This window comes from Lagopus leucura, unplaced genomic scaffold (assembly GCF_019238085.1).
Source record: "Lagopus leucura isolate 7727_CA_CO unplaced genomic scaffold, USGS_WTPT01 Super-Scaffold_100001, whole genome shotgun sequence".
Classification (NCBI taxonomy): domain Eukaryota; kingdom Metazoa; phylum Chordata; class Aves; order Galliformes; family Phasianidae; genus Lagopus; species Lagopus leucura.
Genome location: NW_024962262.1, coordinates 99,242,499 through 99,258,504, shown reverse-complemented (window position 1 = coordinate 99,258,504; position 16,006 = coordinate 99,242,499). Strand labels below are relative to the sequence as shown.

The window sequence follows — 16,006 nt, the reverse complement described above, 5'->3', positions numbered from 1 at the left end:
AATCAATTAAGAAGGGATTTTAAGATCAGTAACTGGAAGAATTGTTAAGAAATATCCAATTGTCATCAATGCTTCAGAAACAGGCACTCAGCTTAAGAAAAAATTTACCCATATACAAAGGATTTTTCTTTTTACATATGAAAAGTTCTCAATGCTTCTGAGATTGCAAATCTCTAATCAAAACTCTAATCAGATTGAAGAATAATATCCTAATTTGAAATACTACTTTCGTGGTGAGGACACAAAATACACATCTTAGTCACAAAATGAGAATACGAAAAATAACTTATTGTGAATTGTTTATTGCAGCATATACTGCTAAGTAGCCCTACCAGAGCTTTTGATCAAAGCCAGTTCCACCTCTGGAAGATAATTTTTATTCTCAGTATAATATTTCTCAAATCTTTTAACTTCTCATCTTCTTCCTCCTTCACCCTCCTCCTAACTTCTAACCCAAGAATCCTTCAAGCATCATATCACTTTCTATCACACTATTCAATATAAAAACCTTCAGGAATAAAGCAAACCACCTGCCAAAATAGCAAGTCTAGAATCTAAGATTCATAAAGAAAGCTGAATGTCAGTCACTCCAGGCAGAATAGTCAGCAGAGCTAGAATTTGGAAGACTGATAGCACAGGCATTTAGGAAAAAAAAAGTTTACATAAGTTGAACATACAGACATATGGATTCTTTTTCTAAAGAGAATATGTACATTAGAAAATTATTTTAGTTTGTAAACCTCCTGAAAGGTAACTTGTCTGCATGCCTGTACATACAAACCACACATCCAAGGAAAAACTCAAACCACAGTCTATCATGTTACATGCTAATATAAATTACTCTAAAGATTCTGCTTAGCCCTTTCTTGCAGCAGGAAGAACTATATCACAGGCATTTCACTAATCTCACTGAGAACTGTAATACTATTTCAGTGACACCACTGATAAGTTTAAATAGGATTAATTTTTTTTTTTTTTATAAAGTCACTTACGTTAATTTACTTTATGTCCCCGAAAGGAAGTCGGATGACTTTCTAGAATGAGGTATACTGTCATATTAAACTTGATAGGTATTATAACTACTGATAAAAAATAGAAACTGAATCTTCAGTGATAGTAAAAAGCATCACCATGCAATCAAAAGTATCAGCGTATTGCAAAATTGTTGAAAGCATTTCATAAAACAGTATGCTTAGCACACTTCTAGTAATGCCAGTTTTCTTACTAAACAGAATGTGAATGGTGCAGCAGCCAATGGACCACTTCAAAAGGATGTGACTTGCTGTTACTGGGAGGGAAAGGTTTAGTGGAAGGTTGGGGGATTGTAGGTTCCCTCTTCTGCCTGCCAGTGGCCCTACTGTTGGAAGATGTAGGGGAGAAGGAAAAGTAGAAGCAGAAAAGAATTCAGTGGTGTCATGGCCAAATTATTTAGTAGTGTTGATACTGCAGCAATATCTGCATATAAGAATTGCAGAAAAGTTCAGTACTACATAGGATGAAGAAAAACACAAAGAAATTGAAATTATTTGTGGCAGCGATGTATTTTCCATGATGAGTTATAATGCGACAACGGTACTTACCATATTTGTGTAGTGCATAAAGTAAGATAGATGAGAGCTATGATAATCAATAACTAACATGGAGGAAAAAGTGCTGACTACAAACATGAAAACTGCCTTTAAGCACAGGAATTTTTAAACACCTCAGAGCTCTATAAATCTGCTTTAGTACAATGCTCTACATACAGTCATTAATCAATCCAAGTTCAAACTGAAATGTATAGGTTTACTATGTATTTTCAATTACTTCTTATAACTAATTGCTCAAAGATTGCACTTCATCTTATTTTATACGACGCCTACAACGTAATTAGACATTTGGGCTCACCAGCCTATGGCTTCATCTTTGATGACTCTAAAATACTGTAACATCCTCTTAGAGGCCAGGTCTACACTACAGATGCCAATGTCTGTGACTGCCATGCACGGGAAGATTTAAAATACCTTTGCCAACCAGGTAAAATTTGAGCCCAGTATATTCTCCAGCATTGTTTCAAAGTACAATTTTGTTATAATTACAAGAAGCTCATTGAGATAATGTTTAGGTATGTGAAATCAGTCTAGTTCTACTCACAATCTAAGACAATGACTGCATGATCCCTTAAGAAACAGCACTTTCTGTTAAAATGTCACTATTGTCAAGTTTTTGTCCCTTTTCCTCTGCAAAACATTACTATTCATCTAGTAAAAATAGATCATGTGGGCACTTGTCTGCTTTAGTGAAAAGACATTTGGACAGTGAAAAACCAAGATAGAAAGCTATTTAAGCTTTATTTAAAAGCTCTATATTTAAGCTAAAGTACTTATGTAGAAAAGGACAGCACAAAATGTTCCATATTTCACCTGTATCTGTTTTGGTGGGACAGCCTCTGGCAATGGGAGATAATTTCTGCTACAGACCTAACGACACAGCTGGAAGAGGGTAACAGTCAGTGAACACAATTGTTTTCCAGAGGCCATCTGACCATGCTTTACTCTATGTCTTGTGGATCAATGTAGGTAAATGGTATCCTTATATCAAACTCAAGGAGATGCTAGAGGGCATCATGACAGTCTATGGGACAGCAGCTCTGTTTCAGTCAAGAACATAACCTTGGAACTCTCTATATTAAATGAGGATGTTTTTTACTGGGTCTTGCACATGTAGATTCTGTTTTGTGATCCCCCACAGTTATAAGAAGGCAAAATAGAAAACTATTTTTCAACTTCTGTTGTCATAAAGAAAATGGAAAAAATTCTAGCAATTTGCAGCGAGCAACAAAGGTATTTGCAACAACTTGCTTTTAAAGTTAGACACACTAAGTGATTTAATATCCCTTATTCTATCTCCTTTAATAATAATCAAAACTGGGGAGTACTGGTTCCAGTTATAAAGAATGCCATTCTGTTTTACAGACACCAAAGTAAAATCAGCTTACTCTTAAGTTTTAAGCACAATGCATTGCTGTAAGCGGTCCACTGAGTCTCTGCACTCAGGCAGTTCATGATTTGCAGACTGTTTTTTCAAATATTAAAGCTAGAATTTTGTTATATAAATGGATCAGATCACGGGCTATAATTTTACAGTAAACAGTGGCTAGGAATTGTGCAATTTTATACAGTCATTATTATCAATAAATAAATAAATATGTGCAAAGCCTGAACTCACTCAGTTTCAGAGTTTCAGAGTTTCAGAGTTGATAAGTAGCAGCAATGAGGGTTTGAAACTTCACAATAACTCTATGTAGGCTGCTGTGAACGACTGGTTTCTTATAGCAAAGCACTGGACCCATACAGGTGAGGGGACAACTACAAAGGCTCACTGAGGTTCAGCGTACCAAATCCCTAGGCAGCACAGAGCTCAAGAGCAGGCTGGTTAGTAACAACAGTAACACACAGGGGTTGTTCTAATTCTAAACAGTCAGATGAAGGCAGCAGTTCTGGGCAGTGACTTGGACAAGGATCATGCTAAATTTACTTTCACACCTGGTAAGAAATTCACAGATAGCCAGCACAACAGCAACTGCCACCCACCTTCTGTGGTGACTGGGAGGGAAATCTCCATGCAGGCTGCAGACTGTGCTTTTCTAAAGGGGGGCCTCCCGGGCCCTCGGCGGTTTGCTTTTGAGACGTCCGCGCTGGAAAGTCGTTTTCCTGAACTGCAGCTCTGGGATGTTGGGCTTGTACAGTGACCATTCACGTGATCTGGAAAGCGAACGCAAAACGTGCTAGGTAAAGCGTCAGGTCCCAAAATTCAGAATGGAGGAGAGATGTAAGTTCTGGTATTTGAGAATGAGTTAAATGAAATCTTTTGAGGATGACTGTTTTATCAATCCAGAGCACAGATGTAAGAACAAGTCACTACGTCTTTAAGGTATATTCTGAAATAAAGTGAGGGACATAGAACTGGTACACGTTCTTATAGCTGCACCTCCCACAGAGTTTTGACGACCTGTGAGCACAGGCAGTTTATCTGGATATGGCTGGTAACACTATCCTCAATGTTGTGTCTCCTACGACATACCAAATAAATTTGAAAACTGTCTTTCCTTTTTGCTCTCATAAAGAACTGAAAGACAAACCTACACAAATTGCCCACCTGACTGGAAGCTGCAATGAAACAGGTATCTAGCTGCCACTATTTGTGATAATTACAGAATTAGCTGTAATAATGCTAAGTTATTCTTTATATCCCATGTAGATTTATTTTACTGCTCAAGGAATCTGACTACTGAACAATGTGTTTATCTGCTACAGATCTGAAGATGTGAGGCTGAGACCCTGGACACCTGCTGGAGGCCATGATCAATCAGCACATGTTGCCATCTGTTGGGGACAAGAAACAAAACATGGATGCTTGAAATGCTTCCCTATGTTCATCTGTTCTTCATCACTAATAACAGGTCTTTGAAACAGAGCAATCCACTAAGCAGGGCTCACATCACAGGGTAGAACAGTTTGGATGGGATCAACGGACTTCAACATACTCATATGATACTTTTCTTCCACTCATGTTGAGTAGAGCAAGATGAGGTGAAGAATTACTGAAAGCAATTTTCTCCTCAGCATATGAAAGGATACTTACAAATTTGATTAAATAGCAGGTCATGAACATAACAAATTCAGATTTATGCAAGCACACCTTACATTCAAAACAATGAAAGCTCAATAATACAGGTAAGGACAAGCTTGAAGTTTCTGCCTCCCTCTTAAATGTCAGATTATTTATATCTCAGAGCCACTCTTTCAGATTCAGTATATTAGTATATTCAGTACGTCATCATTCTCATCAGTTGTACTGCATTCAAGAAAAAGATGAATTTCAATACACCAAGATAAATTTATTTCTTTGTTCCCATGCCATGATAATTCATAATGAAAAGCTGTTTCAACGTTCAGACAATAAAACAGATTCTATACTGAATATAGCATATGGTGTGCTATTGCGTACAAGTTCTAACGTGCAAATCATGTCCTTTATATGTGAAAGCATTTTGGGCTTGATGAACAAAACAGGAAAGAATTGTTCAGAATTACATTTTGGAAAGTAATTTAGTATCTATTCTGAGACTGAGTATATGTAATGAAAGGGCTCTGTAGGAGATACAACTTCCATGATTCCTATCATGTTTCTTAATACATAGCTATTAACCGAGCTAGCAGCACATATCAAATTGACGTGGATAATTCATTCAACTTTCAGTTAGGGAATTTTACAAAATATACTGGAGCTATTCATATATTTCAGTAGAAAGTCCTCTGAGACTGGGGCTTTGTTCAAGGGCACAGGCTGACTGTTCAACCTCAGCAACAGATACATTCTCATCCAGCTGCTTCCTTTCTTCAAAATTCAGTTTGTGTGAAAGAGTTTCAGCATGATATCTAATTATCTCCAGGGGGATCCGAGGAAGCAGTGAGGAACGCAACACAGCAAAAAAGAATCATATTCTATAGAAACATCAACAACATTTGTGAGTTCCTTTTCCTGAATGCTGTACAGAATAGGCACAATTCATTTGTTCCCCTATTCACTATGTCAAATTTTGAGAGAAATTCTGCTGTTTTTCTTGGTATGCTCGCTTGTGTCAATTTACCTTCACAGGCCAAAGTTAAACAAAAAAAGCAATAGGTTCTGGGCAAACAAAATCTTTTTGGTTGTCTTTCTGAATAAGAAAAGTCAGTTTCTGTACAGAGAACAGATCAGCTGCATGCTTCAAGTACTGAAGTTGGTGAAATGTTAGTGAATGCCACAACAATGAGCAGAAGAGGGAGGACAGTGATCAGAGGCACACTTTTTTGTATTTTAACAGTTTTGTTTTCCTGATTATATATTATTTTTCATACATACATAACAAGGAGCAATACAACTCTGCAAATCTTAGTAAAAGAACCAAGACATTGAATAAAGTAATACAGATCTGTTGAGAAGCCGAGGAGAATCAAGCCGATAAAGATCACTCAAAATTCTGTCTGTGCATTCTTATGATGGTAAAAACTTTATGAAATAAAGCATTTGTGAATAAAAGTTATGTACTATTTGAGAAAAGATTCCTTACCACGTAGTCGGGGAAAAAAAACAAAAACAAGAGAAATGAGAAGAAAAACAACAGAAATTTCCTATAGGGAACCTAGTAAGAGTGACTGAAGTTGCCTTTGCCAAAAAAACTGCAATGATTTCCTAGACCTTTGAGACCAGAACAACCTTTGCCAGACATCTTCCTATCACCCAAAAGAACAGAAAGAGGCTGCTTGTAAAGACCTGGCATTTTTCCAGCTTTGCTTGATGTGTAAGAAAAAAAAAAAACATTGCAACTTTTTATTTGCTGACTTACGCTTCTGTCATCTGCTCACTCTGTCTTTTCTCCTATCAGACATATTGAAACTGGGCACCAGTTAATGCTGGAGGTATTGAAACGCAGACTGAAAAAGCAGTAAAAGGATCACTCTGTGCTTTTAATGAGCGCAACAACTCTTAGATCTCTCTTATTCTGGAGAAGGCATAGAATAGTTGCCTGTTAAGAAAGCAGTGCCCCCAAAGCTCTCCTCTTTCCTCCACCCTTTTCCACAACTGCATTTGCTATCTCTTCCAATCCCTTCGGGCAGCATTGCCATGTCCATACATGAACCAAGTTGAGATTTCACTGAACGTGAGCATATCTAATGAGATCAAAGGAATTTGGATTACACTATCTAGTGCTCCTGGATTCCAAGATTACGTACTGGAGTTAGCAATGTGCTACACCTGGGCACTGTGCTTGAAGCAGTCTCTGTGCTGTGTAACAGCAATTCCACTCTTCCTTTTCTCCTGTTTGTGTTCAGTGAACTAAAAAGCCAGCACTCAGGAAAAACTATTCTGTTCCTTCATTTAAACAAGTAAGGCTCATGCAAACCACTGAATTAATTACATATTACCCCACACAACAACGCATTAGTTACTGTGAACTTGAACTACTGAGAGATGCAATATGTAACATGACAGAGCAAATCTGCTGGACAGCCTCAGATTTAATCTGATTCTTCTGAAGAGTATTACACAAACCAGAAATGTATCATATATACGAGAATGTGTGAACTTTGGTTGTAACACGTATGTTAGGTTGTAACACATATACCCTACACAACCTGACTTGTCATACAACTAGTTTAATGTACTTGGAAACCTTTGCAAAAAAGAAAAGGGACCAACAAATTACCAAAGAATAGCTGAATAAATAGAAAGAAATCCATTTGTTAAAACCAAATGTACTAAAAATGTCAGTAAGAAGGAAGAAATGCATATTTGTACGTGTTGTCTTGAAAGTTGTGTTACACTGGACTTCACAAAAACAAAAAATGCTAAAAAAAAAAAAAAGATCATTGCTTCTCAGTTCTAACAAAGGGATGAATTCACACAGAAAAGCTATCTGAAAAACAGTCCTTTCTAATGATTTGAGGGAGGTTCCAACTTCCTATGTTGAAAGGAAGAAATAAGAGAACAGGCAAGAGGAGCAGAGAGAGCTGCTTTAATAGAGAGCAGAAAGAACTTGAACAGTAAGAAAGTCCCAGAGCATGTCCTCATTGAGTCAATCTATGCTGTTAAATGGAAGATAAATCCATTTCTTTCTACTCGGCAGTTTTGTGTTATCAACAAATGAGATATTAGGTAATGACTATGTGTGACTACCAGCTTTTATTGTTATACAGCAAAGAGATACACCCTTAGCACGTGAAAGAAGGGAAGGTGGAACTCTGACAGCCAGATGGGAGAGGAGTGGTGAGCCCTAGCATATGTTGATGTAGATGATCTGTCAACAGACATGCCTATTTGCCATTATGCCTTAATTTACATCAGTTGTTACATACTGTTATTACATATTATATACTGCTTGTGTAATAGAATGGTATCCCTCTCATTGTAATGAACTCCTATCATGCACTTGGATCCCAGATTTCACTATTTTTTCAGAAAGCAGCAAGAAGAGGATTTATCTTTCAGAGAATAACAGTTTCAGCCATTTCACAATATTTTACATCTGCCACTCACAGAGCTTCCTCCACAATGAATATTTTTGCCTGTGGTTATGAACAATGAAACCAGAACACAAAATGAACAATATCCAAATGAGGAATGCTGAGAATATATTACCGTTTGGCATAACATCACCTACACATTAACTTATCTCAGTAACCAAACCCAGCAATTCAAATCTAAAAATCCTTGAAAACTGTGAAAATTTTGAACTACTTGGATCTAACTCTATTCCTCAGATTCTTCTGCTGAATTTCTAGTGATCACAAGACATTACGCTACTGTCTCAAAGAGTATATGGCACTCAGTGTAACTAAGCAATGACATAACAGAAATTATTGTTATGTTTTGTGCAACAACACAGGAAAACACAGACAGGAAAACTGATTTTATTCTGAAACAATCTAAAAACATTCATCCAGAGTTGCACAGAAGACAACATCGAAACATTCAAGCAGAGTGGATGAACCGTGTGACCACCCAGGATACCAACACCTGAGCATCCTCTACTAAGAGCACTGCACCTGCATTTTCAAGACAGAAAAATCCATTTTTAACTCAATTCTCTGTATCTGTTTCTGAAAATGAAATGCTTTCATTTCATTTCATTTCTGAAAATGAAATGTTTTCAAAGAAGTAGGGCTGGAAATACTTTTTTTCAACTTAAACATGATAGGAATAAACTGCAGGCCTTCTAAACAAAACTCCGCATTTCCATTCGAAATGAATTAATACATTGTAAGAATTACAAAAAAAAAAAATTTGGTTGTAGCCTCTCCTAACCAGATTCTCCTGAATAGTTATGTCTTGTTGATTTTCATAGTCTTGTCTCCTCCAGATTTTCAAAAATTATCTTTCTTTTCAACTAGAGGTAAGAATGTTTGAAATATCTGAGTTAGCACCACTGTGCTTATTTGTAGTGCTGCTTCAAAGCTGGCTTTCTTAACTAATTACTGAAACCACAGAAGACAGAGTATCAACAAACTCAGTTCTGCTTATCCATGCAAAGAAACATTACAGACCTCCTTCAGATACAATTTTTACCTCAAAATACCAAAATGTCTGCAAAGTTATTTAATCCTCAGAACTTTTTGTTGACTTCAGCCTTAACTTGCACACACGAAGTTCTATATATAATTGCACAACTAGCTCTGAAGAAAACTGAAGGAGATTGTGTTTCACTTTGCCGCATTATTAACAAGTAATGCATCTGTTATTCATAATTATTTGTGGTGAAAATTTTTCTCTAAAGTTTTTAAAGTTCATTATATATGTATATTTAAATCTGGAAGCATTTAAAGTCAGCACACAGCCACTTTCTGCAAACCACAAAGCACAAGCCAATTATGCTGTAATGCTGACAGAGTTAACCTGCTGATTGGCTTATTTCTTTTTTTTTTTCCTTAAAGTTATATGAACAGGTAAACTGCTAATGTATCAGTTAACACAGGTTCTCTTTTAAAAGTGGTTGGCCATACACTTTCTCTTATTTAAATTAGGAAGAAACTGGTGCTGCCGTAAATTCAACCTTTTCTGTAAAAGTAGAAGCTGTTAGTCCGATTCATTATGTTTTTCATCTTAACAGGGATCAAACATGCAGCAAAAAAAGGGCAAACCACATCCTTGACTGTATCAGTGAGAGCACAGCCAGCAGCTCGAGGGATGTAGTCTTAGTCCTTCCCCTCTACCTGGCATTTGTCAGGCTGTTTCTCAAGTACTGTAAAAAGTTTTGATCTCCCTACTACAAGAAATATATTGACATAAAGGAGTGATTTTAGCAGAGGTCCACCAAACTGGTAAGGAACTTGGCACGCATGCTATAAGAGGAGAAGCTGAGAACTATAGAGCTATATATTTTTTTAATATTTATATATTATAACTATATATATCTATATATTTTTTCCCCAGTCTTAAGAGTAGACGACTCAAAGGAAATCTTAGAGTCTGTCCGCAACTACCCGATCTGAGCACACAGAGAAGGTGAAGCCAAACTCCTCTAAGACATGCACAGTCATAAGACACAATATGGAGCACAGGAAATTCTGGTCACGTATTAGGAAAATTTTTTTCCCCTGCATGAGTGGTCAAATGCTGGAAGAGCTTGCAGAACCTCTGTACTTGGAGGCATTCAAGACACTGTTAGACACAGCCCTGATCTAGCTTGTCTAAACAGACCTGCTTTGAGCAGGGTGATGGCGTAGACAACTTCTAGAAGTCCTTCACAAACATTCTTATGCATGATTCTAACTATAAGCAGAATTAAGATGATCTTTCAAATTAGCTAGTATTTTCAGACCAAAAAGCAAACAGAAACTACACTGCAATTCTGGAAAAAAACATATGCCGGACAGTCCATAAGTTCCTTTGCATGTAAAAACACATATAATTCTCAGTGTATACTGCTAAGTAATTCAAACAAAGCATTGTTAAAGCTAGATGTCTATATTGCTTTTTCTAAAAATATCAGGTAAAGGAGGAAAGCAACTTTTATGATTTTGAGCTTGCACAAATGTCTTTCAACACTGCAAACAAAATTAGAGCTCCAGAGATATTACTAGAGAACGCTCCCCTACAAATCAACCAGTTTATCCAGTGAGGCAGTAAGCAAAAACAAATTAAAAGCTACAAAGTTTTGCCACTGAATGCGTGATGTTTGTCCTGCTGTCTGAAGCAGAATAAGTAGTACTGACTAGAAAGCAGTGTCTACTAAACTCCAATAATGCCTGCAGTAAACTACCTTGAAAGGGTAAAGCAAGAAATACTGTAGCCCTACTGCTCATCCCTAAAATAAAAATGAGGTCTTCTTCATGCTATCTGGGTAGTGTTTCATAGAATGAGTAGCATCCAGAAAGCAACACTTTCAATAAGTACAAAGACAACAAATGATGGATACTGTCATATTACAGTCATTATATGCATAAATACTTGAGAAAAGAAAAATCTATCAGATTCCACAAGCCTGGTACACGCATAAAATAGAATACAGAATTAAAAACAAATCTCCCCTGCTTGACTCCTACAATTGTGTTTTATGAATTGAGCTTATATTAAAGCTATTGAGTCTCTGCATCAGAAGCCATTTCTCAAATCCTTGAAAAATGTGAGCTTAGTTGGTACTTTGTCTAGTTTTTCACTTCAGTATAAAATGGGATACATTATCTTTGAGTTATGTTAAGAATTCATTTACTACTTATAAGTGTCTGCAAAAAGCATAGGAAATTATATTGATCTTTTGAAGATCACAGCTTAAAAAGAAGAAAGAAAAACGGCTGCCTCTATTTGCATTTTCTTTTCTTCTTTGGCTAATAAAGTGTAGGTGATAGCACAAACAGTGAGACCATCTCCTACAGTGAGGCCATCTGTTATAGAAATTAAACAAAAATTGGCAGATACTGAGTTCCTACATTTTCAGTTGGTGTTTGTGTTTAACTCCCTGTGATCACCTGGACATTTTAATGGCTTTTAAGGAAATGAGCAGAAATACTTCTTAAGAGGAAAAATATTATATGATGATCAAAGTGGCTGGTGAGGCAAAGTTAGAAAACTTTCACATAAAAGCAGTTGTATGTGTTTGCCTCAGATTTCAGAATGCTTAAGGAGGGAAGGTTTAGATTGGATGTCGGGGGAAGTTCTTTGCAGAGAGGGTGGTGAGGTGCTGGAACAGGCTGCCCAGACAGGTTGTGGATGCTCTGTCCCCTGGAGGTGTTCAAGATCAGGTTGGATGAGGCCCTGAGCAACCTGCCCTAGAATCAGAACTGGAGGTTGATAGCCATGCCTATGGCAGGGGGGTTGGAACTTGATGATCCTTGGGGTCCCTTCCAACCCAAGTCATTCTATGATGCCAACTTTGATTCTGATTAACAAGACACCGTCAGTCACAGGATCACACATTATTCCTTTAAATTCTTGCAAACAACTCCCTGAGCAATTGCCAGCAATGGTAGCACCTCTGCACAAAACAGATTTAACCTTTTCTATTTTAATTCAACACACAGTGAAAGCAAGGACACTACACAAGCCAGACCCCTAAGAAGGGAGCAGAACTGTAAGCTGCCAGATGATAATGTATTTCCCAATTAACTGCAGTCAGTGCAGAGAGCAGGTGATGTATATCAGTACTCTACAAAAACCTGCAAGCCAGAGCAGATAGAATGGATGCACAATCCATCTTACCATTTGAAAGTGGTGACTTGAGTACCTGAAGTACAAGCATAGGCCAGACAGCCTTGTTATCCCCAGAACATTAAGATTATGGTGCAGACTCAGGCCAGCAGTGGATAAATAATCCCTAAGAGCTCTACTAGCACAGCTAGGACATTTGGCCGAGAAATAAATGAAATGTAGACATTATTCATCACCTTTTCCAGGAACTCTAATTTAAATTTAGCTCCCTACATGAAAATAAATAAGCAAATGCATGAAGTTTTCCAGCCAGTTGTAAACTAAGCTATCTACAGTGCAGCTTTAATGACTACAATATTTTACAGCAATCTTCTGCCCTTCTAAGGTAGTAAAGAAGCAGAACAGAAATAAGCTTTTATTTTTTTTTCTTTAAATCCTTCTTCAGCTGAGTAACTGCCAGTTTATGCATTGAATGCTGCTTCCACAGGTGTATAATCAAAGAACATTAGAATGTTACAATCACAAAATAAACAAGAGAGTTAGGCAAAGCAGACTACGATAACAAAAGAGAATAAATAGAAGGCTTAGGCTTACCCCCATCCTGAGCTCACCCACAAAACACCAGCAGAGCAGATCTCCAGAAGAGATCCTCCCCCTCTGGTAGCCAGCTCTTCAATAGGTCTAGGAGGACCTAGCCTGGCTCCATCCCTTCATTCCATTCATACAGGTGAATTGCCTTCACCTGTGCTCCTGTGGCTGCCTCATGGCTCGCCTCAGGTGATCAATCAGAGCTTCAGGCCGTGACTCAGCAGTTCCCATACACACAGGGTTCATTCTTAGCAATCTATTACCCAGTAACTGCAGTAGTAACAACAAACAAACAGCAAACATAGCACTTAGGTGAAAATTTGGAAATTTGGTAATACCTCTTGGCCTGTGAGAATATTTTTTTTCCAACATCAGCAGAATGTTGAAATTGACCTTCTTACACTTGTTTTCAATTTAAGTTGAGCTCGTTCAACATTATTCAAAAATAATGAGTGCAGGTAATTAGAGGAATGGTAGAAACAGGACTATTTTGAAATCACATATACAAACATTCACACTTTTGTCTTGGTTTCAGTTGGGATAGAGTTAAGTTTCTTTCTGGTAGCTGGCATGGTGCTGTGTATTAGATTTAGAATGAATATAACGTTTTAGCTGTTGGGCAGTACTTACACTAAGTCAAAGACTTTACAGCTTCTGGTATTGCCCTGCCACCAAAGGGAATGGGGTGCACAAGGAGATAGGAGAGGACACAATCAGTACATCTGACCCAAACTGACCACAGGGATGTCCTATACCATATGATGCCATGCTAAGCAATCGAGCTGTGAGGAGCTGAGCAGGGTTTTTTTCTATTTCCTTCTTTCTAATTTTTTTTTTTTTTTTAATAAAAATGCCTTCGGTTTTTTAATATAATCTGGACAATGCTTATAATATTATCCAGTAGAATTGTAAGAAAACTGTAGGTAAGGTATTTTATTTCCTCTGACATGTGAAAGTTGTCTCAAGATATTGTACAGAATAAAATATTAATATCGATTTCTATAATAAAAGCCACTTTTTTTAAAGGTCTGTAGCTGCCTGCATTATTCTTTTTTACCTTTTTGAAGTATTAGTTTTATAATTTTCCACTCCATTTTTTGGAGTATTTTCCTACAACCCCAGTTGCTCAAATATCATTGTTAATGATGGAGCAAATTACTTCAACTAATTCAATCTGTACACTGTGATCTGCACAATCTGGACTAAATTTCCCAATGATTTTGCTGCCTTTATTTATTTAATCTTTGTCAGGAGCTATTAGTAATTTTCTATGTTCCTCAGTCATTTATAATGTTGAAGGCATATTTATTCCCCTGACTTTTGTCTTGAGGAACAGTGGTACACTGGTTTATACATGCACAAGATTCCCAGTGACAGAAATGAAGTTCAGCTGCATTATACAAGAATATGACTCAACTTCAGTTTCTATCTCTAAAGAGACATTCGGGGTAACGAGGCATGGCTACACATTTATTTTTCAGTCATCTCACATGAGAAACTTCTCATGAGAGCAAAACTAGAAAGGACTCCTTGACACCGAGAATATGAAAAATAATTGTAAAAATGTTTGCATGAATCATACATTCTACCCCAAACGCCAGGAAGGATTTTCTTTATATACATATTTAAGAGGGCATAAACTGCCCCAAATATTTTTTTAAGGTTATGCAAGATCTTAAATTTTCATTTCATGTTTCCTGGGGTGAAATTTCTGCTTTCATTTACAATGCATTTCCAGTGAAATATTAAAAAAGAACTGTGAAAAATATTATAACTAACAGTGCACTTAATTGTTGACTAAGGTAAGTCACGAGGAGAGGTCTGAGACACAAATGACTGGTTTCTGATCTACTTCTCCAAAGGTCAAAAACCATAAAACATGTATGTTCAACTGCCTTATTACTGTTGTGGTACAGAATCTGTACATCAAATGAAGAAAACGGACTAGCGCATGCAGTAGCTGTTATAGGCAGAGGTAAATGTGGCTGACAATCAGTTATAATGGTTCACGTGTCAAAAGTTCAGGAGCCACTTCGTCAAAAAATACTACACACACGGTGTGCAACAATTAGCAAAATATATCTAGATGAAAAAAATGAATATTAAACAACCGAAATGCTGAGAGCTGCCAACAGAACTGTATGGGTTAATAGGTGTTTTTTAGAAAGCCTTTTCAGACACAGCCTCCAAGGTTATTGTGTTATCTATGGATCAGTTGGTAAAATGCCTTGCCAATGAATGTAAGGAAGTTTAAAGCTGTTGGCTTTCGCCTACCGTACCAAGATCAGTCTTAAGATCTGTTGGCAGACTTAACTTTCTTGATCCTTTAACTGAAACAACAGAAAAAGGAGAAAGGCAGTTGTTAATAATTAACAAAGAAAAAGGAGCGAGGGAAAACAACACGCCACCTTCTGGTTAACATGCTGAACGTTTGTAGCATATATATTTTTAAATCAGCACATAAAAGCAGAATAATGGTTTAAATATTTTCATGTACACCATTCAGAAAAACAAATGTAACCAGACAAAAAAGTCCTTGCAAAACATTACTCCAGCTCTCAATAAATGAATGGTATACATAGCTTTGGCTGTGTGCTGCAATATCTTACCTTGAGATGACAGGAATGATAAAAAAAAAAACCAATCACAAATGAGACTGAGGCAGATATTGCAAATGCTGGTTATACAGCATGTCACAAATATTTAAACATCTGGAAACCAATTTATTTAAGAGGGCGCAATGAAATGATGAGTTCTGATGAGATCATACTCAAGGTATCATTTGAAAAAGAGAGGGCATATTGTAGTGGTAATGGAGACAAAACACAATATTTTATAGACTACAGAACAGAAACAAAATACAGCAGCTTCAGGATAAAATGTAGTGTTATTCAGACATCAAAATATTGCACTGAGCTTGCTGAAGATTTAATTATCTGTTGCGTTTTGAATACAAAACTATTATTTTGCTTCTGTTCAAAAATGTTTTCATTTCCTTAGACACGAGCACATCTTAAAACAATGAACACCAGAGAACTGAAATGAAGCATGTCTTGTAGCAGTCAAAAAGTATTAAATTTGTTTAAAAAATGCCTTAAGAAATCTTTTATTATTTACTCAGAAGACTTCATTTCCAATATTTTCTTTTATTCTTTTATTTTGTCTTCATGCAGTTTTTTTCACATTGTTTTCTGGCTTTTGCCTCTTATACAGTCTGTCATTGGTAGAGAACAACGAAGTATTTGTTAGC

At 36.8% G+C, this 16,006-nt stretch overlaps 1 protein-coding gene across 7 annotated transcripts in view; it reads right to left on the bottom strand.

Annotated features, from left to right (window-relative positions):
• Nucleotides 1–16,006, bottom strand: part of STXBP5L (syntaxin binding protein 5L) — a 175,556-nt gene that overhangs the window by 17,759 nt on the left and 141,791 nt on the right. For 3 of the 7 annotated variants that reach the window (XM_042868047.1, XM_042868046.1, XM_042868048.1), the window contains one exon: nt 3,573–3,743. The exons of 2 other annotated variants lie outside the window; for them this stretch is intronic. In XM_042868047.1, the coding sequence (XP_042723981.1) occupies nt 3,573–3,743 (171 nt within the window). Of the gene's footprint in view, nt 1–3,572; nt 3,744–15,035; nt 15,087–16,006 lie in introns of all 7 variants that reach the window. 2 more of the 7 variants (XM_042868043.1, XM_042868045.1) reach the window with 1 other exon arrangement.